Source organism: Calidris pugnax, unplaced genomic scaffold (assembly GCF_001431845.1).
Source record: "Calidris pugnax isolate Ruff unplaced genomic scaffold, ASM143184v1 scaffold160, whole genome shotgun sequence".
In the NCBI taxonomy this organism is placed as follows: domain Eukaryota; kingdom Metazoa; phylum Chordata; class Aves; order Charadriiformes; family Scolopacidae; genus Calidris; species Calidris pugnax.
Window position 1 is genome coordinate 170,686 of NW_015090871.1, and position 25,743 is coordinate 196,428.

A 25,743-nucleotide genomic window follows, 5' to 3' on the forward strand; every position below is an offset into this window, starting at 1 on the left:
TCCTGGTAGTGCCGAAAACTGCATCCTGTAAGAGTGCAGTATTTCATTGTTTTCCAGTGGTTAACTCCTGTCACTTAAATTTAGGCTCGCAGTAGGGCACACTCTGTGATGTTCCAATTCAGATATTGTTCCTTTATCTTACCATCTTATTCCCTCCCAGAGGAAAAGCGCTTTGGCAACAAGAGCCTTTCTCATCACAACTGTAACGTTAAGTCCTCTTTCAGCTGCTTTTGATAGGCTTTATTGGCCTGATCTTTCTAAGCTTTTACTTGTGAGACACACTTTCACCACCGGTAAACTTCTCGTAGTTTTCCCTCGGTTTTTCCGTTAGTCCCGCGCCTCCTCTGCGGCGGGGCCCGAAGACCGCAGCGGCCGGCTGCCCGCGGAGCCGAGAGTACCCGTCCCTCGCGGCCGGGCCGCCGCCTGGGGAAGGGCGGAGGGGGTCCTGGGGGCCCCGTTCTGGACCCGCACTCCCCCCCGTGACAGACCCCGGGCCCAGCGCCTCCCCGACCGGCGCGGCCGCCATCGGCGCGGCCGCCATCGCCCCGCCCGCTCACGTGACTCGCCCCACTTCCCGCGAGACATCCCTTCCCATCGCCTCAGCGAGATTCTCGCGAGGGCTCCGTGGCGCGCGCGGAAGTGGAAGCTCTCGCGAGGGCGGCGCGCGCCGACAGACGACGGGGTGGACAAGATGGCGGCGACAACGACCATCTCCCTGGTGAGCGGCGCGGCCGCCGCCCTCCCGCGGGCGAGCTGGGGCGGCGGGCTCAGGCCGGCCCACAGGAGGGGGACGGCTCGTCTTGGTCACGGGGTGTCGTGCGCGGCGGGCCCCGCTGGGCCGGGGTGCAGGTTGGGGCCTGCGCGGCGGGGACTGGGGTGGCTGTGGGCCCTCCGCGGGCGGCCGTTCCCCCTGTGCTGGCCCCTTCCCGGGCCCGCCAGTAACGGGGGAGGCGGCTGTCCTTCCCCTGTGGCCCTGTGGGGTAGGCCCCGGCAGTGCAGCGGATGGGGCTCCGCCATCGCCGTGCGCTCCCCCGGTGCGGCCGGGGACCGGCCGGTGCTCTGGGCCCGCTCCGGGCTCGGGAAGGGGGTTCGCTGCGCTGGAGTACGCGCGGTACCTCATCTGGGCTTGTTCGGTGGTTCTAGAAATTCATCTGTTTAAAGAGATGTGGCCAGGTGCTGGGGGGATGTTTAAAGTATTTAGCAGAGACCGTTCTCTCCCAGAGCCTTTTAGCAGGAGGTTAGAAAGTGAGGGTCACCTTTCCTGCCAGACATAACGAACGGTGGTTATTTTTATATTTCCTGTTGCTTCCATTATGTATTCATGAAGGGACCCTAATAGTATTGATTTTTATAAGAGTTCTTTGTGGTTTCGGGAACGTTCTTTAGAGCTTCCCTGAGTAGACTGCTAGTGTTGTAGGAAAGCAAAGGAACACTTTCGTTTCAGAGGCTTATTTGTTTTCTTTGTGACTTAGCCTTAAAAAGAAGAAACTGAAGCCCTTCACTGCGACACTGTTCAGCCTTCCTTGGACTACTTGTTTTTATTTTTGGCTACCTCTGGCATTCTGTAAAATGGCAATAAGAAGCCTGTTGGGTGGAAGCCTCCAGGGAAGGCAGCCCGTAGTATAATTGTGGATGCTAAGGAACTGCAAAGGGGGTGGCCTGGCTCATGTGCTCCCTCCAGATATCATCAGATGCTCTTGGAGTACTGGGTTGGACAGACCCTTGGTGTGACACAGCAGGATATTTCTTAATGCTTTTGTGTTTTCTGCTTTTCTTGTCCCCTCCCCCTCATTGTTTTAATAGAAAATATTGGCTTTGTTTCATGGCTAGATCTAGTTGTAAAGCTGCTCTGTTTTTCTCTCAGGCTGTGCCTTTGAACCCTGACAGAGTTGACTTTGACAGTATTCCTTTCTTTGCATTTACAAATACTGGTGCTTATAATCGGGAGCAAGTACAAATAACTCATTTTGTTTCCCATCTCATCTGTGCTTAATTAGAACTTCGTTAGGTTAGGGGCTTTGCCAGGTTAATGCTGAGAGGGAGTGTTGAAGTCCTGAGCTCATGAGGTTAAATATAGTTAAATATCATTCCAAAGATGATTGAAATCGAAGGAATGTGAGGCTGCTTAGAGTGCGTGAGAAGAGATTTTGCCTCTCCTTAAAGCTAAGGTGGTGACCATCCTTTATGTCACAGAACTCTGCTTCAGCCAGTTTCTGTGCTCTCATTGTATAGTTCAATATATGCATATTAAAATGACAATGCTTTCTCGTTTGAATTTTAGGTAGGATTAGGGTTTATACTGAAGTAGTTTTGCAACTGTAATTTCACTTGGTGGCACAGGCCATTGCTTACAGGAGCAGCTCTGTACCACTGTGCTTTGTTACCCAGGACATCCCTGTTGTGACACACTGCAGTGCTGTCCTGGGTCAGCTCTGCTGGCTGGGGCTGTTCTTTCATCTGCATATTTTGACTCTCTCTTCCCCACGCTGCTGCCCTGGGCTCTGCCCCTCGGCTTGTGTTACAGGCACATTTGCCCTGCGGCAAACTCTCCTCCTTAGGGCATCAGAGCTGTAACAGCCTTTTCCTCTCCTCATGTGAGCTGCGTGTGTCCCCAGGCTTGGACAAATTCAGTAATTCCAAGGAGTCTTTTTCTTTGTTTTGCTTTGTTTCATGGGGTATTTTTTTGTTTTTAATTTACAGACACTCCCTCAGGACTGCCCTGTTGTCAGTGGGAGTTTGTGGGTTGATTCATGGAGCAGAGGAAGCACCCTCCTGTCCCGTAGTTAATTAAGGAAAGGACTGCCATATGCTGCTCCTGGAGCAAAATCTGTCTTCCCAACAAATAAGTATTTTTATCTGGTTCTCATCAGTAACCATGGGAATCAGAAGTATGATATCATTGTAACTAGTGAGACCTACCAGACATAGAATTTAATTGCTGAAGGAAGCTTTAGGAAAATTTTAAGTGTGTTTGGGAAAAAATTTGACTGGGCGAGAGTTAAGCTTAAGCTTTTTTTTTTCTTTTCCCCATTTTTTTTTAATTACTTCACCTTTGCATTGCTAGGCTGCTCTTGCTGCTGCTGGTATGAGGAACACGTTGTCTGCAAGCAGTTTATTGAGCATTGGCAGGTGTGTGTTCTGTAGTAAGTCTGCTGTATTGGGAAGGATCAGCCCCTGCAGGGCGATCCTGCACAGACATTTCCAGTACTTAATGTCTGGCAGATTAACTAATTTGCAGCTCCTGAATTGTATGTGAATTTGGAGATGTTTTGAAGGGCATCAGTGTTGCACCCGTGCATCATTCAGCAGGAAGGCAATACGCAGCTACGGCAGAGATGTCAATAGTAATAAGTTCTCCTCAAATACTGTTAACTGTAAAAGTTAAACTAACCATTCTTGATTCTTACTGTAAAGTCATGTGTTACAGAAAGTAGTTGTGTATCCACATTTGAGATCTAGAATTCAGCTATATATTTATGGGATATATTTTCTTAGCCTGGCGTAATTAAGTTCCCCACGAAGCTTATGAGGACCAGTACAGTTTACTTCCAGACTGCAGGTATTTCTTCTTTTCACCTGAAGTAGTTCTTGAGGAAAATCTTTTTTTGTGTGTTTGAAATAGTTCGTAGTTTCTGTCCTGCTGCTACAAGCAAGGTCTGTTTGTAACATGCAGGGGACTATTTGTGTATGTGTGACAAAACAGAAAATTCGTATGAAAGTATAGTTAATTATTAATACAATTCTAATTAAATTTCTCAGTTACTTGATTGGTACCTTTTAGTGTTAGAAATGCAATCAGTTGTTAGAGTGGATTAAGTCATTAATGTCTTGCTTAGGAAACTTCTATTTTTAAACTAATTAAGTAGTCTTGAGACACTTGGTGCCGCTGCTTTTGGTGTCTGTACTGTGACAGTGGTGTCTGTCCCAGCTTTGGGTGCTGGGCCTTGATGGGCTTCCCTTGGAAGTGCTCCTTTAGCGCCTGGTACCTCCTCACCCCCATGGACCGTGCTTCAGGATGACGTGCAGGGCTTTGCCTTTTGGTATTTACCTGGTCTCTTGCTCTTGTGAACTTTTTGCATCACTTGTGTTTTTTGAAGCTCTTTCCAGACTTGTGACATTCTTTAAAATAGAAATATACCAGAAATGGATACAGTAGGTCTCTTATTTGTCTCATCAGTTCCATTTATAAAGATAAAAACACTACAGTGTTATTTCTATGTATTCGGTAATATTGTTAGACCTTTCTGCCATCCCATAATATACTCTCACATGTGATTACTTGCCTGTCTGTGTTCTTAAACTCACGGCTGAGTTAACTGTGAGCTACTCCTGTTGGTGCAGCCCAGGGTGCTGTGCTCTGGCACCAAGGAAGGGGACCCCTCCTTCCATCTTCAGAGCTGCTCCTTGGCCTGGACCGTGGCAGGGATTAGTGTGTCCCAGATGCAGGATGGAGCAATTGTCCTGCCAGGATTTCATTAGCTTTTTATTGGCAGCAAAATTCTTATACCTGTGACAGAAGCTGTGTTGGGAATCTCAAGAGTTTCAGTCATGTTTCACGTTGGCAGGAGTCATTTTGCAGCCTGACAGCGTGAAGTAAGAGCAAGAGGGTGATCTCCTGCTTAGAGCAACCGGTGGAGAGAAGCTGTGATTTAAAGGAGCCCAGGGAGGACATTGCCATCACATGCAAACGCTCACTGCGGGTCTGTCGTGGCATCACAGGGAGAAGGGTCAGCTGGGGGGTTTGTCAGTGAGACCATGAGCTGATGGACAGCAAAAGGGATCATCCCTTTGGGAGGGAGGAATGTGTTCTCGTGTGTCTGTCTTTACTGTTTGCCATCCAGAGGATCACGTGCATATTGATTTATTTCAGCCCTGTATTGTAGCTTGTCAGGAACAGGAGTTTTCTTCCTTTGAGAGCTGGAAGTGGAGAAGCGGGTGATCTCTGTGTTCCATGACAGAGAAGTGGTAACGCAGAGCTTATAAAGGTCACATCTAGGAGGTGTTTGAATTTCTTAGTGCTGTTCCCATGGGCAGGAGTTCTAGCAAATGCAGTGAAAAAGCATCACAAGGAGTTGTTTCAAGAGGACATAGATCACTTGTTTGCCTGCATTTAAGACTTTTCATGTGTCAGGTGTTGGATATGCACAGGATTTGGTGCTCTGGAAGGACACGTTGTGCTACTGGACAGCATTAATGAAATTTGGCATACAATCTCCTTGCTTGTTTAAATTCAAGACATGTTACTGGCCAAATAGAGGATCATGTCAACAGTTTGGTCATGCCATGCTGAGAATGACACGTTTTGAAAGGTTATAATTCCTGCCCGTTCCTTACAGAACACATCTGACAGGGTGGCAGAAGGAATGTGGGCATGCCCCACGCTTCAGGTGTTGGCAGTGCAGTAGTTGCACTCACAGTAACAGAGGAAATAACTCGCCAGCACTGCTGCTCCTCTCTGTTTCAAAAGAAGGATTCTATGCAGAGCAGAAAGGATATTGCTAAAGAAATTCAGGAATAGCGAAAGGTCATTGTGCACAGAAAGGCTCGCTGAGTTACAGAGCTCACAGCTCAATGAAGATTTAGATAATAAATAGTGGCAAAATGCTCCCAATACGCTTATCTACTTGAAGAAGCGCCTGTTCTGTAATATAACCCATTGTGCATGTAAAAGCATTGCCTTTGACCAGCGCGCGGGGGATCCTTCTTCCAGCTTCACAACTGGCATGGGGGGGTGTAGCATGAAAACACTGAGACAAACACCGGTTCCCAAGCACTGGTGCAGGTGGTAGAGCAAGGATTAAACTGAGTGTACTGGCCAGGTCCTTCATCAGTCCTTTTTCCACCTCTGTCTTATTGAATCTTCATGTTGTTTGCTTGTTATGGTTCCTAAAATAAACAAGATTCTGTGTTTTTCTTTCTCTTGTGTGTGTTTATACTTCAGAGAAATTCTCAGCCTTGTAATAAATTTCCAACGAATGTGCCTGAACTCTTGGAGTTCAAACCACCTTAAAGGGCCAAGCAGCGCTCAGAAGCAATGCTCATAGCACCAGGTATCCACTTTCTATTTATTTCTCTTTTAAAAGAAGCTCTTGTTCTCCTGCTTCTCGTGTCACCTTCTCCCCCATGTTTCTTTTTCCCCCTGACTGTGACAGTGCACTTAAATAAGGCAATTGCCAAGGTGGCCAGCCTTGGTAGAAAGCCCCGACTGCTTTTCTCCAGGTGCTGTTGCGTTGCTGCCCAGCAAAGGCAATTAATTGTGCTGAGCCTTTTCTTGGGGGTGGCTTTACCCCAAGGTGCCAGGAAAGAGGGAAGCAACAGTCATTTCCCTGTGGATAGTGATAGATTGGGGTTATTTTACATAATCTGCTGCCGTTCAGTTGGTCTGAAGGGACCAGTGAAGGAACTGCAGCTCTAGACCATTGTACTCAGACGCTTGTAGAACACACTTTTATGTTAAAGGGTTCATTTTGCATCTGTTCTGCGTTCATTTGGCCTAGAAAATGCTTCCAAACCCCTTAGGGTGAACTTGAGACTGACTGCATAAAACCAGCAGTCTGGATTGTTGCTGTGATTGTAACAGTAAGAATGATGTGGGGCATATCTCTCTGAGCATCAGCAGGCTTGTCCTGAGCCTCTCTCTGCTTCCCAGGTCAGTGAGCTCCTCTCCTCACCCAGGACAGTCTCACAGAGACCAGGGGAAGCCTTGGAGCCTGGTGGAAGGCTGGTAAAGGGAGTACTTAAAGAATACCTTGTTTTCTGCTGTTGACTGCAGTTTTTCCCATGATAGCTTTTATACTGAAACCAGCAGTGTTCACAGAACATGAGTCTCTTCAACCTGCTATGTGTCAACTGTGGTGTTTGTCCCTTCTGGTATTTTCCGTGGCTGAGGGTTGAGTTGAAAGAAGCAGCTAGTTCTGCTTTTGGTGGGTGATAGAGGCAGAACTTACACAAACAGCAGAGGCATGCCCAGAGAAGGAGGTGAGGCTGTGGAATGGATGGTCCCAGCACTGGCACCCTCGTGCTCTGCTCACACTCGCTTCTTCCTCTGCTGCGTGGACGTGGGAGGGAGCTTGCAGTCAGAGCAGTTCTGCTCTGTGTCCTTTCAAGGAATGAAGAGGATTCTGTTGGGAAAATGAGCACAGTTCACCTCATGAGAAGTTTTAGTCCAACAGTCACTGTCACGTAGGCAAATGCATTGCCAGAGGATCTCGGGATAAAGAACAATTGGGCGACGTGGTGGTAAATAGTGCATTTAATACGTTTGAACATAGAAAGTAATGCGTGTGTGGTGGGGACAATAAACTGATGGTGTGTGCACTGTGACAGGCTGTAAAATCTCATTTTCCTGCATGCCCTGATTGAAGTTTATGTGCTTAAACAGAATGTGACCCTGCTTTATAACCAGTGAGTAAAGAAATGTGGTTAATGAGCTGACCAAGCAGTGTTTGGCATCAATCCCCCCAATCAGTTGGAGGAAAGGGTTCATGACAGCCCTACCTTGAGGGAGAAGTCAGTGTAGAGCTCCTTTGTCAGGGCTTGGAGGGTGTCAGCTGGGGGGGGTGTCTGTGCAGGACCGCCTAGTGTCACTGTCCTGTGGCTACTGTGCGGGCAACCAGGGCAAGTGGGCCAGCAGCCAGCTGGGGATTGCAGCCTTCAGTAGGTTCTGGATGGGCTGCAGCGTTGGAGCTTCTCTTCCTACAGCTGGAACCGGCCATTATTTGGGACAAAGAGGCACTTGGGAGCCTGGAATTTTGGGTCTCTTGTGCTCTGTGTCCCCTTCCTTTTTAGTGGCAGGGCTTGAGGATCATTACCTTGGGGCTGGGCCAAGGGGCCTTCTGCTGCTTTTCACTTCTTGAACTTGGCAATTTCTGTTAATTCCATAGTAATGCTTAAAATCTAAATTATTACCCTAAATTGAGAATACCATATGAATGTGCTTAAGCTTCACTTACACTTAAGTGATATTTGTCATTTTCCATGGAAAGAATTCACATGGTTAAAGTGTCTTAACTGTTTTCCTCTCCGTCACAAACAGGACATTCTACGGATCAATATATAGAAAAAATATGAAAATGCCATAAGTGAAAAACTGGAATGTTGGGGACTTGTGCTTGTGAAGGAAATGGGTGGTTGGTCTGTGCCCACTGAGGGTTCTGGCAGCCGTCGCAGTGCAGGGGCTGTGCTGGAGCGGTCAGATGGGCAGGGAATGGCTCTCCTCAGAGAACTGGGGTGTACTTTTACCTGAATTGCTCTGCTGTCCCCAGGGGTCTCTGGCAGTTCCCTTCTGTCCAGTTGAGAGCTGCTCATCCCTTTTTTCGGCGCATGTTTCCCTTTGCCTTGTGGCAGGATAAAGAGGCTGCAATGAGACATGCAGTTTGTGTGCAGCCAGGATGCATTTCTGCTTCCAAAACCTATGGGTTTCTCTCTGAGGCTTCAGATGTAGCCAGAAAATAGCTTTTTGCTGTTCTGCAATCTGTTATTACGTTCATAAGGTCTTGATGTACCTGTAAGATTATGTGTTTTCTGGGCGAGGTCAGTGGTCTTCAGAGACGTTTGTGCCCACGGGAAATGTCTGCGTTGTTTGCCAGGAGTGCCATGAGCAAGTGATTGTTCTGAATAAATGGGAACCGAATTAGCGGGAATACTCACTGTTCCTTCTACTAAAATGCCAATTACTTTGATTTATCTTTTCCAAGTGACAGTTTTGTTCCTATGCCAGGAGAGTTGGGTTTGGTTTGCCATCTAAATGGGTCTGGTTGGTTTTTTTTTTGACTCGCTTGTTACAAAGTGCTTATGTTTTTGTGGTGGTTTCTTTTGTTTGTTTTGGTTTTGTTTTGTTTTTACTGGAGGACTGAGATATTTATTAATAGGTTTTTAAGGATGAACCCTATTTTGACTGAAAATTATGTGATGGTGCTTTGGGGGTGGCAAAGCACTCTAGCCACAACCAGGTTGATGGGTTAGAGAAAGTAGAGAGTAACCTACTCTTCCTTAATGGGGTAGGAATAATTGACCAGTTGTTTCCCAGGAGTGGGCTTCAGTGTAAACCATGAGTGTGAGGCAGGAAGGTCAGGAGAACAGCCAGGACACAAAGAGGGCTGACGTCTGTGAGCTACACGTATATCTGAAATTGTGAAAATCGGTTCAGTAGCCCAGAAGGTTCTTTCTAGCCCCGTTCTGGTGTTGGGTTTGGGAATCTGCGTGGACGGGCAGTATCTTGTGCTGAGGATGAGCTAGTGCTGCTTTGTTACGCAGATCCTGGAACAGGAGAGAGGTTTGGAAAAGTTTCAGAGCAGATCTTAAAAAGAGAACTTGAGAAGCCAAGGGTGACAAACCAGTGTAGGAAGAGGTGGAAGGAGAAAATAAATGGATACATTGGAGGGAGTTTAACTGTTGAGAGGTAGGATGGAGTTAATCTGAGTGAGGGCTGGGAATTACTCAATTTCTTTAAATCTAGTAATTATGGGAATCTTTAAGTATCCAACACGTTCATCAGTTTGTACGGTTGATGGGATGGCTCTTCCATAGGGAGTGGTGAGAATATTAACAGGTTTTCATGAATTACTAATAGGTTTGGGAAAACCTTTTAGCCAATTGTGACATTCTGACTTTAAGTGCTTTGGGTTTCTGGGAATGAAGAAATTGGTCACTTTTGTGAGAACAGTTTTTCATGAGTATTTTTTGTATTTTCTCAGGGCACAGAGTCCATTAAGATGGAAAATGGACAAAGCACAGCGGCCAAGCTGGGGCTTCCTCCCCTCACACCAGAACAGCAAGAAGCTCTCCAGAAAGTGAGTAAACTTGATGTGAATTTGCTTCTTAGCACTCTTGTTTGTTCGTTCATTTGTTTTTGTTTTGTTTTGTTTTATTTGTGGGCTTTTAAAAGGGAGTTTTCCTGCCAAGAATGCGTACAGGGTAATGGCCATGCTGTGTGCAGATTCACACTCTCCAGTTTGTGCCCAAGAATTCTTTGTTTTGGTTTAGAGTTTATAGATGCTTTCTGGGGAGCATGATGTGGAATTTGCTGCTGGGGTGGGGAGAGTGTTTTTAATTAAAAAGAAATAATCAAAATCATAAATAAATAACGTCTTAAGATGACACTGTAATTCAAAGCCAATATGCAACTGCCACAAAGCTACTGCAAGGAGCAGGCTGTGCTCCCCAGGAACAGGTTTCTGATATGCTCCAGCTGCTCTTTATTCTGTCCACAGAGAAACACATCACAAAATACCTGCTTTTTCCTTATGCTCTTTCCCATGTTGTCGCAGCAAGTATTCTCAACCCATTTGAGCCAACCTGTTTTAATCCAGGTCAAATTTTGGTCTAGCTCTGATTTCTGGTGGTTGGTCCTGTTTTATACAGCGGGGGGGAGGTTACTGACTTCTTGCCCCCTTTCCCGATGGGAGTGAGCGATGCCTTACTTACTGAGAGGAGAGCAGAGCTGGGAAAAGAGGGGAAAGAACCCAAAACCAGGGGCTGTGGGCTAGGTGTCTGCCGTGCTCCGGTGAGGCAAGTCAAGCTTTGCTCTAGGTAGGCTTGGTGTGAATGTTCCCGTGAAGTTGAAGCTGCTTGTGTGTGTGTGTGTGTGTTGTTTGGCTCACAGTGTGAAACGGCCTCGTTTCCTCTGGCTTCTCCGTAGCTGACAGCTGTAAATCCCCTTGTCCGTTTCCAGGTTTCCGAAGCACACGTCTCAAATCCACGGTTTAGAGCCTCCCGTTCCCTGGCACCTCCCAAACACGTACAGCCATGGAGAGCAGGTGCCTGAGGGGTTGGCTGAATGTGTCCGTACCGTCCCCTGGGAGTAGGCACATACGTGGGTATTAGGTGTCCCTTGACAAGGAGCCTCCATGTCAACACTGCTGGGTGTAAAGCTCAGACTTTGTCAAATTTGTAGAAGACCGAAAGAAAAAGACAAATTGGTCTTGTGTCTGCAGGCGAGGAACCAGAGAGGGAGACCTGGAGCATTTTAGTGAGCAGAAGCTGCGGGTCCTCCAAACTAGACTAGGCCAGATGTGATAAGACAAGGGAGGGGGAGTGCCCAGTCGAGAGACTGGACGTGGGGATCTGGAAGCCCTTCCCTTTTGTAGAAACTCTTTGTCCAGCTGCTCTCTGAGTGGAGAGGACTTGAAGGAGGCTATCTGTCCTGCCCTCGTCCCTTCAGGTAAGGTGTCACGGTGGGATCTAAGGGGCAGAGGGCGGACGAGGGGAGATGCGAGGTGTGTAGTGCATGCTGCTTCCTAACACCGCACCTGCTGCAGATCCAGTCCATCCAGTTCTCCGCTCGAGCGTTACGCTGTATTTCAGGGCTCCCGACTCCGAGACACAGACCGAGATGTTAGTAAGCTGTTGGCCGCTGGCTGATGCTCAGTGCCTTAGTGCTTAAGGCTGGAGTGCCGGAAAGTTCCACTGGCAGCCAGTCGTGTGGTTGTGGGAACTGTGGTGTGAAATCAGGCATCCCTCCCTGCTCTGTGGTATTGTCCGATGACTACAGACTCTGTTTTCTTTCTAGGCAAAGAAGTATGCGATGGAGCAGAGCATCAAGAGCGTGCTGGTGAAGCAAACCATCGCCCACCAGCAGCAGCAGCTCACCAACCTTCAGGTGAGAGATCCTCTAAGATGCTCCTTCTGTCTCTTACTCTCCCCAAGGAGGTGGAGTTCTTTTTGCACTTAGAACCAGAGCACAGCCCTGAGGCCTCCTGGAGCTGGGTACATGCGCTTGTTTCCACAGTGAAAGTGAAATATACCGTCTTCAGCTCACTAGAGAAACCCCCTTTACTCACCTGCACAAATTGCCCTTAGATTTCACTCAGTCAAAGGGTAAATTGCTAAGAGCTTCTCTCCTCTTGGCTGGCCAGATGCTTCTTGACATGCCAGAAGCCAAAGAATTTGCTGTGGGTTTCACTTTTGACTTATGTTGAAGGTGGTGCCTAGGGTTACTGGGAACGGTGTCCTTTCACCATCCCCTCTGCTTGGGGGCGGTACCCGTCTCTCCTGTAATTGGCAGTGATACCCCACTTCCCCCCTGTCACCCCTGTGCTCTCTCAAGTTCGGGGAAGTTCTGCTGACAATTCCCACTAATGCTGGAATGCCCATGTACTGGGAGACTTCTTAACTGGTACATAATCTCCCTTCCTTCAGAGGTTTCTTGAACACATCTCACTGCCTAATGGCTTTGGGATGTTGGATGTTTTTCCCCGAGGAATCACTGTGGATGCACTTGCCACATCAGCAACTCTGGCCTTTCAGGGCTGTGCGTGTTTCTGAGTGTCGGACCTAGTTGAGGGGCTCCTTTATAAATGCTGGGGGTGAATCAACGACAGTGGTTGCAGAGGTTACTATTGCCTTGAGTCCCCCCCGGGAGAAGACCCTGCTTCCCGAGGCAGTGGCAGCAGCACAACTCCACCCTGACCTGGTGGGACTGGAATCTGCAGGCCCCAGCGCTGGACAGTCCTTGGGACCAGGCAGTGAGGGGCAAGGAAGGAGAGGCCTCTCTCGCAGGTTCCCTGTGCCGCCGCTCTGCTTGAGTTTTTACAAACAGCCGTAGTATGCTCAGCTCCAACAGACTGAACTCTGTCTTTACTGTCTTTCAGATGGCAGCAGTGACAATGGGCTTTGGAGATCCTCTCTCACCTTTACAATCGGTCAATAGACATATTCACTTCTTCTTGGGCACTATGTCTTAGTCAGGGCCTAGAGTGGGGAAGTACGTAGTGGTGATACCATGCTTTAATTCAACCCAGCACAACCCTCCCACATTCCCACCTGTTATGGACAAGCACAACAAGCAGAGGCAAAGTGTAAACTCCCCCGAGGAAGACCCCGGGCTGGGTGCAGTCTGCTGGGACACTGGCACTCGGGGTCCTGGAGGCAGTTGGCAAAGAAAAGCTTTAGATTTCCAACAGTTCTGAACACACCTGTGAAATTATGGGAGCTGCATTTCTAGGGATGCTACAGTTCTGAGGTCCCGACCTAAAACTAACTGCCAAGGTAACTCACAAATGGGCGACTTCTTGTGGAACAAACTCACAGCGCCAGAGCCCTGGCAGCTGAGGTGCTGGGAGGACTGGGGCATAGAGCTTTGCAGAACTTGTCGTAGCCCAGGTATAAGACTGCTCATTACTGTGCATGTTTCCAGACCAGGTGAATACGGCATGTGTCAAGTAAAGTAAAAGCAGGGTGGAAGTACCAAACCTGCAGGACGAGTCAGAGAACCTGTACAGTCCTTTAGTGCTGGGGTTTCTAATCGGACACCGCAAAGAGCTTAATTATCTGGGATTATCCAACCCTTTCCTTTTTCTAGACACGTTGGACAATGGCCACTGCAGAAAGTGTCCTAAAAGCTCCCCTCTGCATGCAAAGTTTCATTTGTAAATTTGTAAATATTTTTCCATCTTGCTGGAATATAATATTTCTGCTTGGTGTAAAATGCAACCAGAGGCTCGTACTCCCAAAGGAAAGATGCACTAATGCTAAACTCACCTGTTTTCCCTCCTTTAACACCGCCACAGTAGGTAGTGTGTCAGCAGGGAAGCCAAATTGTATTTTTACGGGGTGTGTAAGTTTGGAGTGGAACAGAATCATCCATCTCAATGTGAATTTGGCACAGCTGGTTTCTGAGCCCTTGTGCCCAAGAAACTTCTAGCAATTAATTAATGCTGACTTGATAGCATAACTCCATCTGTTTTGCTTAAAAAAAAAAAAAAGAAATTGTGACTCATTATTCACAGCTGGGCAAGAGATGAAAAGAGCGTACTGATAACGTAACAGGAAATGTTTAATTTCTCATTGGCCTCAAGGGTGTAGTCAGCGTTGTGAATCCTTACCCTGAGACATTCCTCCCTCTGGGGAGGCAGAGGCTGCTGCTGATGGACGGAGCCGCTGCACTACAGCTCACTGTGGTTGGGATTCCCAGTCCTCAGCTTTATCCTGAAACCCATCAGGGATGTAGAAAACACAGACAGCCCTCTGTCCAACACCTTTCCTGTTGACAAGATTCCTGATGTTCCTACATGAAGGAAGTGCAGCCTGAACTTCCTATTGTGGTATCCAGTGCCTGAGATTAAAGCTTCTTGGCTCCTTAATCCTCCAATTATTACAGTGCAGGATTTCCCTATCGCTTCAGCAAGATGAGCACAATTTCCTGGCCTTGTATTAAAACTGGAGCTAGTGGTGATGGTTTTGCATCACGTCCTTTGTTTAAACAAGCACTTAAAGATGATGATCTGGCTTGTCCTTAAAATAACAGCACTTAAGGGCGACGTTACACAGATAGAACTATGAGCTGCTGCCTTTATGAAGGTTGCAGACACTTTAAATTTCATTTTAGAGGTGGAGAAAGGGCCGGTGGCCAGTAAAATCTACATAATGTAGCCAGTGAGAACAATGAGATTTCTCCTCATGAATCTCTGACGCTCTCATGTGCTTAGTTCACAGGTCTGCGCTGCATCGTCCCTGAACGCGGTGCTACCGATTAGTGATCTGCAAATCCCTGTAGCCATCACGGTCCTTTTGTAGCTCCAAATTCCTAACATGCTGCTGATGTGCAGAGTCCTCCCAACTCCTCCCCACCTATTTGTCACGCTCTCTGCAGCAGGGCAAGGTGTGGGCTCCTCCTGTAGGAGTTCCTGCTGTGGGCAAGGACAAATGCCATTTTTCTTGCACCGGTTGCACTGATAACGGAGAGGAAGGAAGTGTCCTCTCTGTATATACAGAGCCTTCAGAAGGTGACACATCCCTCTGCCTGGTGCAAGGCTGCAGTGTCTCGCCAAGAAGCTCTCCTAGTAAAGCACTCCATTTTTAGCCAGTCGTGGCACTGTGGGTCATGCACTTCACTGGGACACTTGGGGGTAGGAGGGTGGTGGCTCTGAACCCATCCCTGGACACGCTGCACAGTCCGAGGGCTGCTGCTGGCTGGCTTTCCTGCAACACAGCTGGGGATGTGTTGGAGAACCTGGGAGACAACCCATCGGTGTCCTGCCTGTGCATGTGCTGTAGTCCTCCCAGTCCTAGCACTGCAGAGTCAATTGGAAACAGCTGGTTTTTAACTGTCAAATACTTAAACCCAGACAAGAGGGGAACTTAATGTCACCTGAGGAGCAGCAGCACGGGGTGAGAACCCTTCTTTATAGAATCCCTGCTGGACTGAATGATGGGAGCGAAACCTGGACAGTTTGTTTCCTCCTGTGGCCAGTGCCAATCCCATACGGGCACTGTGAGGAGGATGATTTCTGCAGGCACAGTTGCTGTCCCTGCTGCTGTGACTGTCACATAAAGTGCTGCCCCTCTGTTTTGAGTCGCAGCATCCCCAGACACCTCGGAGCTCGTGCTCACACTCCTTACGGTGCTCCGAGAGTCAGCCTCTCATCAAGGCTGTGATGAAAGACCCTCTGAACAGCAGTGGTGGGGAAGAAGGGGTTGCTCAGAGCTCCCCCCTCAGTGCCAGGCACCGGGAAGGGAGAGGGGCATCGAGCCTAACGCTGCGTTTGCCCCCTCAGCTGCAGTCCATAGCCCCCGCTGCTCAGCCTGTGTTCCGGGCAGAGCAGGAGCGAAGCCCTCCATGTCTCCAACACACTATTTCAGTCTTGCTCATCCCAGGGAGCTGCCCCTACAGACACCGCGTTTTTGCCTTGGTCCCAAGGTGTGCTGCTAGGACATGTGGCCAAACCTCTCATTTTTTTATTGTAGTCTTCCAGAATTGTAATTGGGTGAAAAATAATTGAAGGATATACTGCTTTTTTTGGATACCTGCTGTAAGAAATGTCTGGATTTGTCTTGCAAACAGGTTTTCAGGCATACTTAGGAGAAAATAGCACAGAGACCTTCTCTGCACCGAAACTGATAAGGGCGGAGGCTTTGGGGGCTGCACCACTATCTGAGCCAGTACCGACAGGCAGCGATAAGTACTAGCACCACACACTTAACCGAGGAATTTCAGTTAACCGGTTACTTGTTTTGCTTTGCTTTTCACTGTGCGGTGGAAGTGGTGCCTAGTACTGGATCTCCTCCTGCCTGGGGCGGGGGGGAGGCGGTGTGTGATGCTCGAGGGAGTGGGGAGGAGGTGCCCAATTCCACATCCTTTGCTGCCTGGGAGGATGGGGGGGCGGGGGGACGGGGGCGACCAGGTGGTGCCCAGTACCGGATCTCGTGCTGCCCCTTGCGGGAGGGAGTGGGAGGGATGGTGATAGTGTCCAGAATCGAGACCTTTGCTGCCTGGAGGGGGAAGCTGTCCCAGAATGAAGTTATTTCCTCCTCCTGCAGGCGTTGCTGGAGATGGAATCAGGCTGGGGGGGTGGTTAGACCTGACCAGTGGGGTTGGAGTCAAGGCTCCTGAGGTGGCAGAGCCCATCAGAGATTTGCCTGCCCCTGGGAGGGAGCTGTACTGCTTGTCCACTCCAGCAGTCTGCGCATCGAGCAGGAAAACACTTCTCTGTCAGTATGCGTGCCAGGCTGTGCTGCAGCCTGATGAGGAGCTACCTGCTGTTGGGCCATAGCTCCGGGGAGGGAAGGAGGAAGGGAAGGAGGTCCTGATGTCTGTGACCACCCCGCGATCTAACCAGCCAGTTCTTCTTTCCAATACAGATGGCAGCGCAGAGGCAGCGCGCCCTGGCCATCATGTGTCGCGTGTACGTGGGCTCCATATACTATGAGCTGGGAGAAGACACCATCCGCCAGGCCTTTGCCCCTTTTGGACCTATAAAAAGCATTGATATGTCCTGGGACTCTGTTACGATGAAACACAAGGTTGGTTGACAGCCCTTGAGCAACATGGTTTTCCTTCTTGAATATGTGCAGGAGAAGGAGCCTTTATCCTCATAGGGAGCAGGTTGCTTTTAGTACAGTAACTTTGAGATAAACCTTTGTAGCTCCTGCTGCCCTTCGCTTTTGGGATTCTGCAGTGGGAAGCAGATGTGCGTGAGGCTGGTGTGTACAAAGATGCCAAAGAGCTGGCTGTCCTGTGTGCAGTGGCCTCTTGCTATTTTCCCTCTGAGCAGGAGAGGCTCTGGAAGCGGGAAGCCTTCTGCCAGTGCTTCTGCATGCAATTTGCTGCTTTAGTGTAAAGCTGCTTTAAAAAAAACATCTTCTCAGGCCACAAGAGTAGAGCTCTGGTATGTGGGAAGTCTTGGCCGCGTTGTCTTGGCACTGGATTTGAGACAAGATGTGGCTGGTTTGGTTGGACAAGTGTCTCTTTCTGTCCTAGGGTTTTGCTTTTGTGGAATATGAGGTGCCTGAAGCTGCTCAGCTGGCCCTGGAGCAGATGAACTCTGTTATGCTGGGGGGAAGGAATATAAAGGTGAGTAGCAGCTGAGTGCCTGCTCTGAAAATTCTTAGTTCTCTTTATCTTGAATAATGGGTTTGTGCCTAGAAGTCCATCCCACACACTGTCATGTGAAAGGTCACCTGAATTCTGTTCCCTCGTAGACCTTGATATTCAAGCCGTTGCCTGCATAGTGGCTCAGGGTCCCTTTCTCCCTGAGCAGAAGCCCCCAGCACACTGGTGAAACCTAGAAACCTGTTCTCCTAAGCTAGCTCAGTTTTATCCACCCACATGTAGAATGGAAATCTCTTGAGGACAAAATAAAGGCAATTCACGATATTTTAAGGCTGCCTCCTCACATCGTACCTGTGTGCGTGGCAGATAAGTAGCATTGGGCTTCTGTTGTGCCTGTCACTGCTTGCATACGAACAGCCCAAAGAGAGCGAACGAAGGGTTGGGGCTGTGGTTTTTCAGACAGCAAGGGGATGAAACTCTGGGGATTGAAACTAGGATTTTCTGCAAAGTGTTCTAAATCTTGCATTTATATCTCTGATACTTTCTGCATATCTGCAGTGTCTGATTTCCAAGAGGATTTTAGGAGCCTTGGAAGGGATATAACAACATTGTGTTTTGCTTCCAGAATTGTTTCCAGTTCCTGGAAGCTGGTCTCTGACAGGTCAGAAATAACGGTGGGGGAGAGAGCAGGGTCTGTTCAGGCTCTCAGTAGTGTGGGTTGTATCCCAGAGCTGAGGCAACCGCTGCCCTTTGCTGATCATAGAATCATAGAATCATTGAGGTTGGAAGAGACCCTTGGGATCATCGAGTCCAACCATCCACCCTACTCTACAAAGTCCTCCCCTACACCATGTCCCTCAGCACTGCATCTAAACGTCCCTTAAACACAGCCAGGGATGGGGACTCAACCACCTCCCTGGGCAGCCTGTTCCAATGCCCGACCACTCTCTCTGTGAAGAATTCCTTCCTAATGTTCAATCTAAACCTCCCCTGTTGGAGCTTGAAGCCGTTCCCTCTCGTTCTATTGTTAATTACCTGTGAGAAGAGACCAGCACCAACCTCTCTACAGTGTCCTTTCAAGTAGTTGTAGAGAGTGATGAGGTCTCCCCTCAGCCTCCTCTTCCTCATACTGAACAGCCCCAATTCCTTCAGCCGCTCTTCGTATGATTTGTCTTCTAGGCCCTTCACTAGTTTCGTTGCCCTCCTCTGCACTCGCTCCAGCACCTCGATATCTCTCTTGTATTGAGGTGCCCAAAACTGGACACAATACTCGAGGTGTGGCCTCACCAGTGCTCTTCTGTGGTGTTGTTTGGGTTGACAAGACAGTGGGGTGGCTGAGTGTGAGTCTCTGGAACTCTGGTGAGTCGTAATGGCCCGTGCGCTCTCTCCACAGGTGGGGAGGCCCAGCAATATTGGCCAGGCACAGCCCATTATAGACCAGCTGGCAGAGGAGGCGCGGGCCTTCAACCGCATCTACGTGGCCTCTGTTCATCAGGACCTCTCCGACGACGACATCAAGAGCGTGTTTGAGGCCTTTGGGAAGATCAAATCCTGCACGCTGGCCAGGGATCCCACCACTGGGAAACACAAAGGCTATGGTTTCATTGGTAAAGAGGCTGGCTGGGATGGGGGGAGAGCGGGCAGCAGCATCCACACTTTAATTCTTTTATCTTTTTTTTTACTCTAGTGGAAGAATGGCATTAAGCAATGGGATAGAAATAAATTAATCTGTGCCTGAACTTAGAAATATAATTAATAGTCAGGTGTTTTTACTCACTGTTATGAAAGGATCTTGAGGGATCTTGCTGTGCTGACTGTTTTCAGCAGTGCTGTGTGATTATGGGGGTGAGATGAGAGCGCTCTAAGCACTGCCATCTTCTCCCTAGAGCACTGAGCAGTCGTTTTTGCAAATATAAATCACAGTTGTGAGATTGAGACTGGCTCCATTTAGGAGTAAAAAGGGCCATTTGTAAATATTCCTCTTTCTCACTGCAGAATATGAGAAAGCACAGTCTTCTCAAGATGCCGTTTCCTCTATGAACCTCTTCGACCTCGGGGGCCAGTATCTCCGAGTTGGTAAAGCCGTGACTCCTCCGATGCCTCTGCTGACACCGGCTACACCGGGAGGGCTCCCTCCAGCAGCAGCCGTGGCCGCAGCAGCCGCAACAGCAAAGATCACAGCGCAGGTAAGGCCTCGGCTTGGGTGAGTCAATGGGGCGGATGAGTGGTGTGACCTTGCTGGAGACAAGTGTGCAAACTGAGCTGTGGTCACTAGTGTGACCGAAAGCCCTTGGCCTGGGTCATGCTCAGTTCCCAGGACCTCATGTGTGGGAGCTGGTGAGGATTTGATAGAGCAGCATGTTGGAGCGGAGTCTGGCAAAGCTTGGCAGAGCTTTAGTTAAAGAAATGGCAGGGGGACATTGAAGGGGATTCCTTGTCATAGAATCAGAGAATTGTCCAGGTTGGAAGGGACTTTTCAGCTCCTGGAGTCCCACCATGGACCCAGCACTGACCAACCCACCACTGACCCATGTCCCTCAGCACCACGTCTGCCCGGCTTTTCAATCCCTCCAGGGATGGCGACTCCACCACTGCCCTGGGCAGCCTCTTCCAAGGTTTCACAACCCTTTCCAGGAAGGAATTTTCCCCACTCTCCATCCTAACCCTCCCCTGGCCCAACTTGGGGCCGTTTCCTCTTGTTCCTTGGGAGAAGAGACTGACCCTCCTGGCTACACCCTCCTTTCAGGGAGTTGTAGAGAGCAAGAAGGTCTGGATGGGCAAACCAGCAATTAGGGAAAGGGTTATAGTAGAGACTCAAAGAATGCATGGAAGTATGTGTCAGGAGCAGACTAACGAGGGCAGTAACAGCCACATGAACAACACTCCCTGTTTTTGAAAAGGCTCTGCCTGTGTTGTGGGGTGGGAGCTGACTGTGACAGCTTTAGGCTGTTCAGAAACAAGGAGATGCCATGATGGAGCAAGATTTGGTGTTACGCAGGAGTCCAGGGGTTCTCAAATTGAGTTTGCTTGAAGCAGAAGCTCCTGGCTCAGAGGGCTCTGAGGGAGGAGAACTGCCTTTCCAAGAAACACCCCGTGTCTGTGTCCGTCGTCCTTGCCTGGGGCAGCAGAATCTCCCCCTCCATCGCCATAGCCCATGAGAGAAACCAGTTCCAGCTCTGTTGGGTTGTTGCATTCTGAGGTGAGCACCCTGCGTGTACTGCCCATCAGCTGGCTGGGCTTCCTTCTGTGAACAGCTCTTTTTTGGGAAATATTGCTGTGAATCACAAGGTAAGGGCAGAGGTGGAAGGAGCTGCCAGAAATGTGAAACTCTCCGCTGGTTTGTGTCCCCCCCGTAAACAGTCAGCAAGTCTGGGAATCCCTGCCATTGGCTAAGGAAGGCAGGTGAAGCATGGCTAGAAGAATTATTTGGATCAAAATCACTGTGGGAAAGAACCATTAATTCTCTTAAGTGAAATGTAGAGACCTATTACAGACATAGGTGACTGTTACTGTTCCTTTCTGCAAAATACAGCGGGATTTGTTACTGTGAGGAAAACATAAAATTCCATATATAGAAAAAAGGTTCTGAAAGACCTCGGAGGTACTCAGACATCATGTTGGCTTTCCTCAGACACGGGACAGACCTGATTTGCCACATGGGCAGTGAAGAGGACTAGGGAGCAGAGTAACAAGTGTTACAGAAGGTGGTATCTCTTATTTGCGCTCCAAGCATAGTACTTGTGTGGAACAGCTTATTTTAAATAAGAACATAAGCAGTCATGGCCTCTAAGGGCTTTAATTTCACAATGTTTTTTAAACACCAGCTAACCTGTAAACTCGGGGGAACTACCGAGATCATGGATGTGAGAGAGAAACCTAAGTCAGAGACAGAACTTTGGATCTGCAGTCAGAACTGCAGAATTGGCATGGGATGAGCTGGAATTTGCACGCCGGCCAAGGAAGGAGGAGGTGTCTCTGCACTCAAATGAAAAGTGAGGGGTGCTGAGTAGCACGGGTAGTTCGTGTCTTGACGGTGACTGTAAAAAAAGTCAATCTTGCAAAAGAAGTGATAGAATTAAAGCTATTAGAAAAAGTTGAAGTAGAAGTGGGGGCAGCTGGTGACTGGGGTAGTCAGAAATGAGGATGGGCCTGTTCCAGCACTGAATGCTCAAAGAAGCATTTTCCCCGTTGTTAGAGGCGCAAGGCAGCCTGGCTAACGAAGCCGGGGTTGCTGCATCCCGGGTGGGTGTAACACTCGGAGTTTGTTGTGTGCAGACGTTTGGGGTTTTTGCTGTAAGTCTGTCGTGTCAGGGCTATTCCCGTGGCGCTGAAGAACAGCAAACGTGATCCTTGCATAGGTCACATGGAAAACCGGGATCTGCAGACTTTGTTCTCAGACCAGTGGTAGGGAGAGATTGAAAACAGGTTTTAAAGGAAGAACAACGCTTTCAAAAGAAAAAGGTATGCAAGATGTTTGGTTGTTTTAGGGAAATGCCCCTGCTGGATGAACAGAACTGTCTTTGCTATGACTGCTGTTACGCTTTGCTAGGAACAGACTGAAATCCTCTCCTGGTGGCAGTTCAGGAGCTGGAGGAGACCCCTCTGGGAAGCAGTTGGAACAGACCCGCACTCACACAGCAGATGTTGAGGTGCAGAGGCAAAGGAGAAGAGAAGCAAATGAGCTGTGCTGGGAATTGCTGACCCTTCCCTCTGCTGAGGAAGTTACAGATTGGTCTTGCGTCGTCTCCAATAAAAATATTAGTGGCCTTGTTCTAGGGATTCGGAGAAGAGACCTGATGGGATGAGTTGGCTGCACAGAGCTGAGATGGGTTATTAACGTAGGGGAGAACTGGGGTAGCACAGCAGATGGGAGTAAGAAATATATGCAGCCCTTAGTACAAGAGACTGCATTTAAGAAACAAAAACTTCAAATTGTTTTGCTCCATGGCGTCGGGGCTTATAGGAGCCCTGTGAAAACAAGGAAGAGAAGGGTAACTAAATCCTGAGTGTAATAGCCTGGAAAACACCGACATCCCTGGAATCCTAGGGTATATTTTAGGTACCTTGTTTTCAGTAGTTTTATGGAAGTATTTTATAATTTAACTAAGTGTTCACCTTGAACGTTCTGTGATTTCTGGTCATCTAGAGTCAGGATGTTTATAGAAGGTATAGAGAAGTATCACAGTTATTGGGGGAATTGGAAAACGTGATGCACAGGAAGAAACTAGAAGAGTTTGACTCAGTGTAACTGCAGAAAACCGCTGAAAAGAGGGTCAGATGTTTGCTCAGGTACAGTCTGCCTGGAGGCGAGTAGGGAATAGGAAGGGAGAAGAGGCCTCAGCGACACTGACGAAAGGAACCGGCTATAAAATGTTTCAGTGATCAAGTCTGAAGTTTGAAGAGTTTCCAGTCATGGAAAACTGTAAAGATCAGTAGGGTCTTACCAGGAAAATGGTGGTGGCAGAAGTCAGTTCTGTGACTGTCTCGCTGAGAAGTTCCTGGCGTGGTACTTGCAGTGGCTGTGATCACAAAGGCCAATAGCAGAGCAGTGTTGCTGGATAAAAAGTGTGTTCTTTGAAAATAGCAGCCTTCTGCTCGCAGTAGTGGGTTTGGCTGCAGTGTCCCTTCAACCAGGCAAGGATCAACCTTCTGCTGGATCACTTTAGAAAAACTGAAGCTTTCAGGGATCCCTCACCTGGTTTGTCGCCGCAGGGCCCGGTGTTGTCATTGGAGGGGTGGGATGGGAGCTCCCATCAGTCTTCTTACAACACATTGCATTCCTTAGCATCAGTAGAAAGCTTTATCTGTGTAGAAGGTGGAAACAAGTAGAAATTGCTCATGCTCTGGAATTACCTGCACCTTTCAGACCATTCACTGAACCCCCTGGGTGTCCCTCGGTAACTAACCTGGCAGCTTGAGAGGATGGGGGATGTTTGAGTTGCAAGAGAACCTTTTCCTTCCATTGTCTCCTCGTTTCTACATTTCTCTGCTGGGCTGGCTGGCATGCTTTTTTCCTTCTCCGGGAGCCCTGGAAAGCTGTCATCCTCAGAATCTATATATCTGGTGTTTGTTAGGTGTGAACAAGGCTGAGCCTCCCCTAAACGCACCCATATTATGGCTTCTTGACATGGAATTAACACTTGGGGGTTTTGTTGTTTTTTTTTCCTGTCCTGCAGGAAGCGGTGGCAGGAGCTGCAGTTCTTGGCACCTTGGCAACCCCCGGGCTGGTGTCTCCGGCGCTGACTCTGGCCCAGCCCTTAGGGGCACTGCCACAGGCCGTGATGGCAGCCCAGGCACCAGGAGTCATTACAGGTACCTTGGCTCTTCCTTTCGTCACCTGGGTGACTGTTAGAAAACATGGTTCTCTGTGGCTGGGGTCACACAAGGAGAATTCGAAGCAGAAATCCTTCTCCCTGCCCTGCTTTGTCAAGAACGTTTATTATTTTTATTTAGCAGAGCAGGAATGTATTTTGGTATATAATAGATCCATCAGGGACATGAACTTCACAGCAGGAATGCATGGTGCTGGGAGGGCAACTCTGGATAATTGTTATTCCATGCAAAATCCTGGGCTCTTTCTCCCTTGTGGGCCAGCACATAATGAATGTATTGAGCGCTTTTCTCCCCTGTGCTGACTGAGGTGCTGCTGATGTCTCCCTGGCTGTTGGCACCAAGCAAATAAACCCATGTGGATTCTGTCATCCTCATCATCACTGGCTGGTGTGTACCCAGGTGATGCAGAACATTAGTTCTTTCCTTTCTGCTGCAGAGTTTGTCTTCTTGCAGGTGTGACCCCTGCCCGACCACCCATTCCCGTCACCATTCCGCAAGTGGGAGTGGTGAACCCCATCCTGGCCAGTCCCCCGGCACTGGGCCTGGTGGAGGTGAAGAAGGAGAAGGAGGAAGAGGAGGTGTTCCAGGAGTCGGAGAGGCCAGAGATGCTGAGCGAGCAGGAGCACATGAGCATATCTGGCAGCAGCGCCCGCCACATGGTGATGCAGAAACTGCTTCGGAAACAGGAGGTGAGCGGGGTGTGACCTCCTGGGCTGGTCCCAGTTGTCACCAGATGAGGCTACTGGGTTTAGAGTTGTCTTAATGTGGCAGAGGTCTGATGGTCTGTGTGTGGGCTTCCTGCAGGACATCTGGCTCACTGGGACCACAAGGGCTCCTGCTCACGTACTGCTTGTGGTTCTTCCTCTGAGGATCTCCTCAGAGGGTTTGGATCAGTCCCCAGGCCAGAGAGCCTTGGCCAGGAGGTGTCTCTGGTGGAACTGTGTTTTTACTTAGCATCACGGGGGCCTTTTGACTTATAATTCAAGAAGTGAGACTGGCCCACAGTCAGGGGCAACCTCTTCCAAACTGTTGAGTCCACCTTTTCCCCACAGCCTTTTACAGGAAGATGAAATTCTGAGCTGTTTTCAAAGTAAAATTTCATGGAAGTTACGATGAGAGAGAGGACAAGAATGAAACATAGAAAAACTCAGAACATTAAACAGAGCAATAGATTCATAGACTGGGGGGTGAGGGAGTGTCTGGGAAGGGGCTGTCGTTATCCCTGTAACGAACATACCCAGCCAACCAGCACTTGTCAGAGGTGTAAAAAACTTGGTTAATCCTTCTACTGGATCTAGAGCCAAGGAAATTTTGTTTTTTTAAAAGACAGGATGGTGGTGTTGAAGATAAGAAAGCAAAAAATAACTGGACAGGAACAGCACAAGGAAAATGATAGAGGCTTCCAAATCACTTGTGCTTCAAAGATGTGTCCAGGAAAAGCACAGGAGCTGGCACCCAGCTGAGGCCAGGCCACAGCTCAGCTCCCAGTGAAGGAGATACCTTTGTGCTTTTGATGCCTGGGGAGAAAATGTAGTAATTTATCCCTGAGAAGGTGGGACTTTACTGGTTCCATGGATTACACTGCAATGCCATAGCAGTGGGTGTTCTGGTGGTGCTCAGGGACGCTGCACGGCCTAATGTGGCTTTGCAAATGTAACTCAGTGTCTCCTGGGGGTATTGATCCTTCTGTCTTGGCCTCCTCTCTGCAGTCCACTGTGATGGTGCTTCGCAACATGGTGGACCCAAAGGACATTGATGATGACCTGGAGGGAGAGGTGACAGAAGAATGCGGCAAATTTGGGGCTGTGAACAGGGTCATCATCTACCAGGAGAAGCAAGGAGAGGAGGAGGACGCCGAGATCATCGTGAAGATCTTTGTGGAGTTCTCCATGGCCTCAGAGACTCACAAAGCCATTCAGGCCCTGAACGGGCGCTGGTTCGCAGGGAGGAAGGTGGTGGCGGAGGTGTACGACCAGGAGAGGTTCGACAACAGTGACCTGTCCGCATGAACTCTGCTCGAGAGACTCGGCCCCCGCCCCCTCTGCCTGCCCCCTTCTTTTTTAGCCATGTGTAAGGAGCGCTCCAGGGTGGGCACAGATCTCTGTGATGTACCTGTAGTTTGGATAAAAGCGCAAAGAAAG

General features: G+C 48.9%; 1 protein-coding gene across 4 annotated transcripts; it reads left to right on the forward strand.

The window, feature by feature from the left end:
- Positions 1-583: 583 nt before the first annotated feature.
- On the forward strand, positions 584-25,743 carry PUF60 (poly(U) binding splicing factor 60KDa). 4 transcript variants are annotated; one of them, XM_014945705.1, is made up of 13 exons: positions 702-718; positions 5,942-6,050; positions 9,696-9,791; positions 10,673-10,757; positions 11,510-11,599; positions 12,591-12,641; positions 16,579-16,740; positions 17,198-17,290; positions 18,663-18,876; positions 19,265-19,455; positions 23,446-23,581; positions 24,056-24,291; positions 25,312-25,743. In XM_014945705.1, exons 3-13 carry the CDS (start codon positions 9,721-9,723, stop codon positions 25,609-25,611), a joined length of 1,629 nt encoding a protein of 542 aa, XP_014801191.1. In that variant the 5' UTR covers positions 702-718; positions 5,942-6,050; positions 9,696-9,720; the 3' UTR covers positions 25,612-25,743. The 4 variants fall into 4 exon arrangements, with proteins under 4 accessions (XP_014801192.1, XP_014801194.1, XP_014801193.1 ...); XM_014945707.1 differs by lacking the exon at positions 10,673-10,757 and having other exon boundaries at positions 667-718; XM_014945706.1 differs by lacking the exons at positions 5,942-6,050; positions 10,673-10,757 and having other exon boundaries at positions 584-718.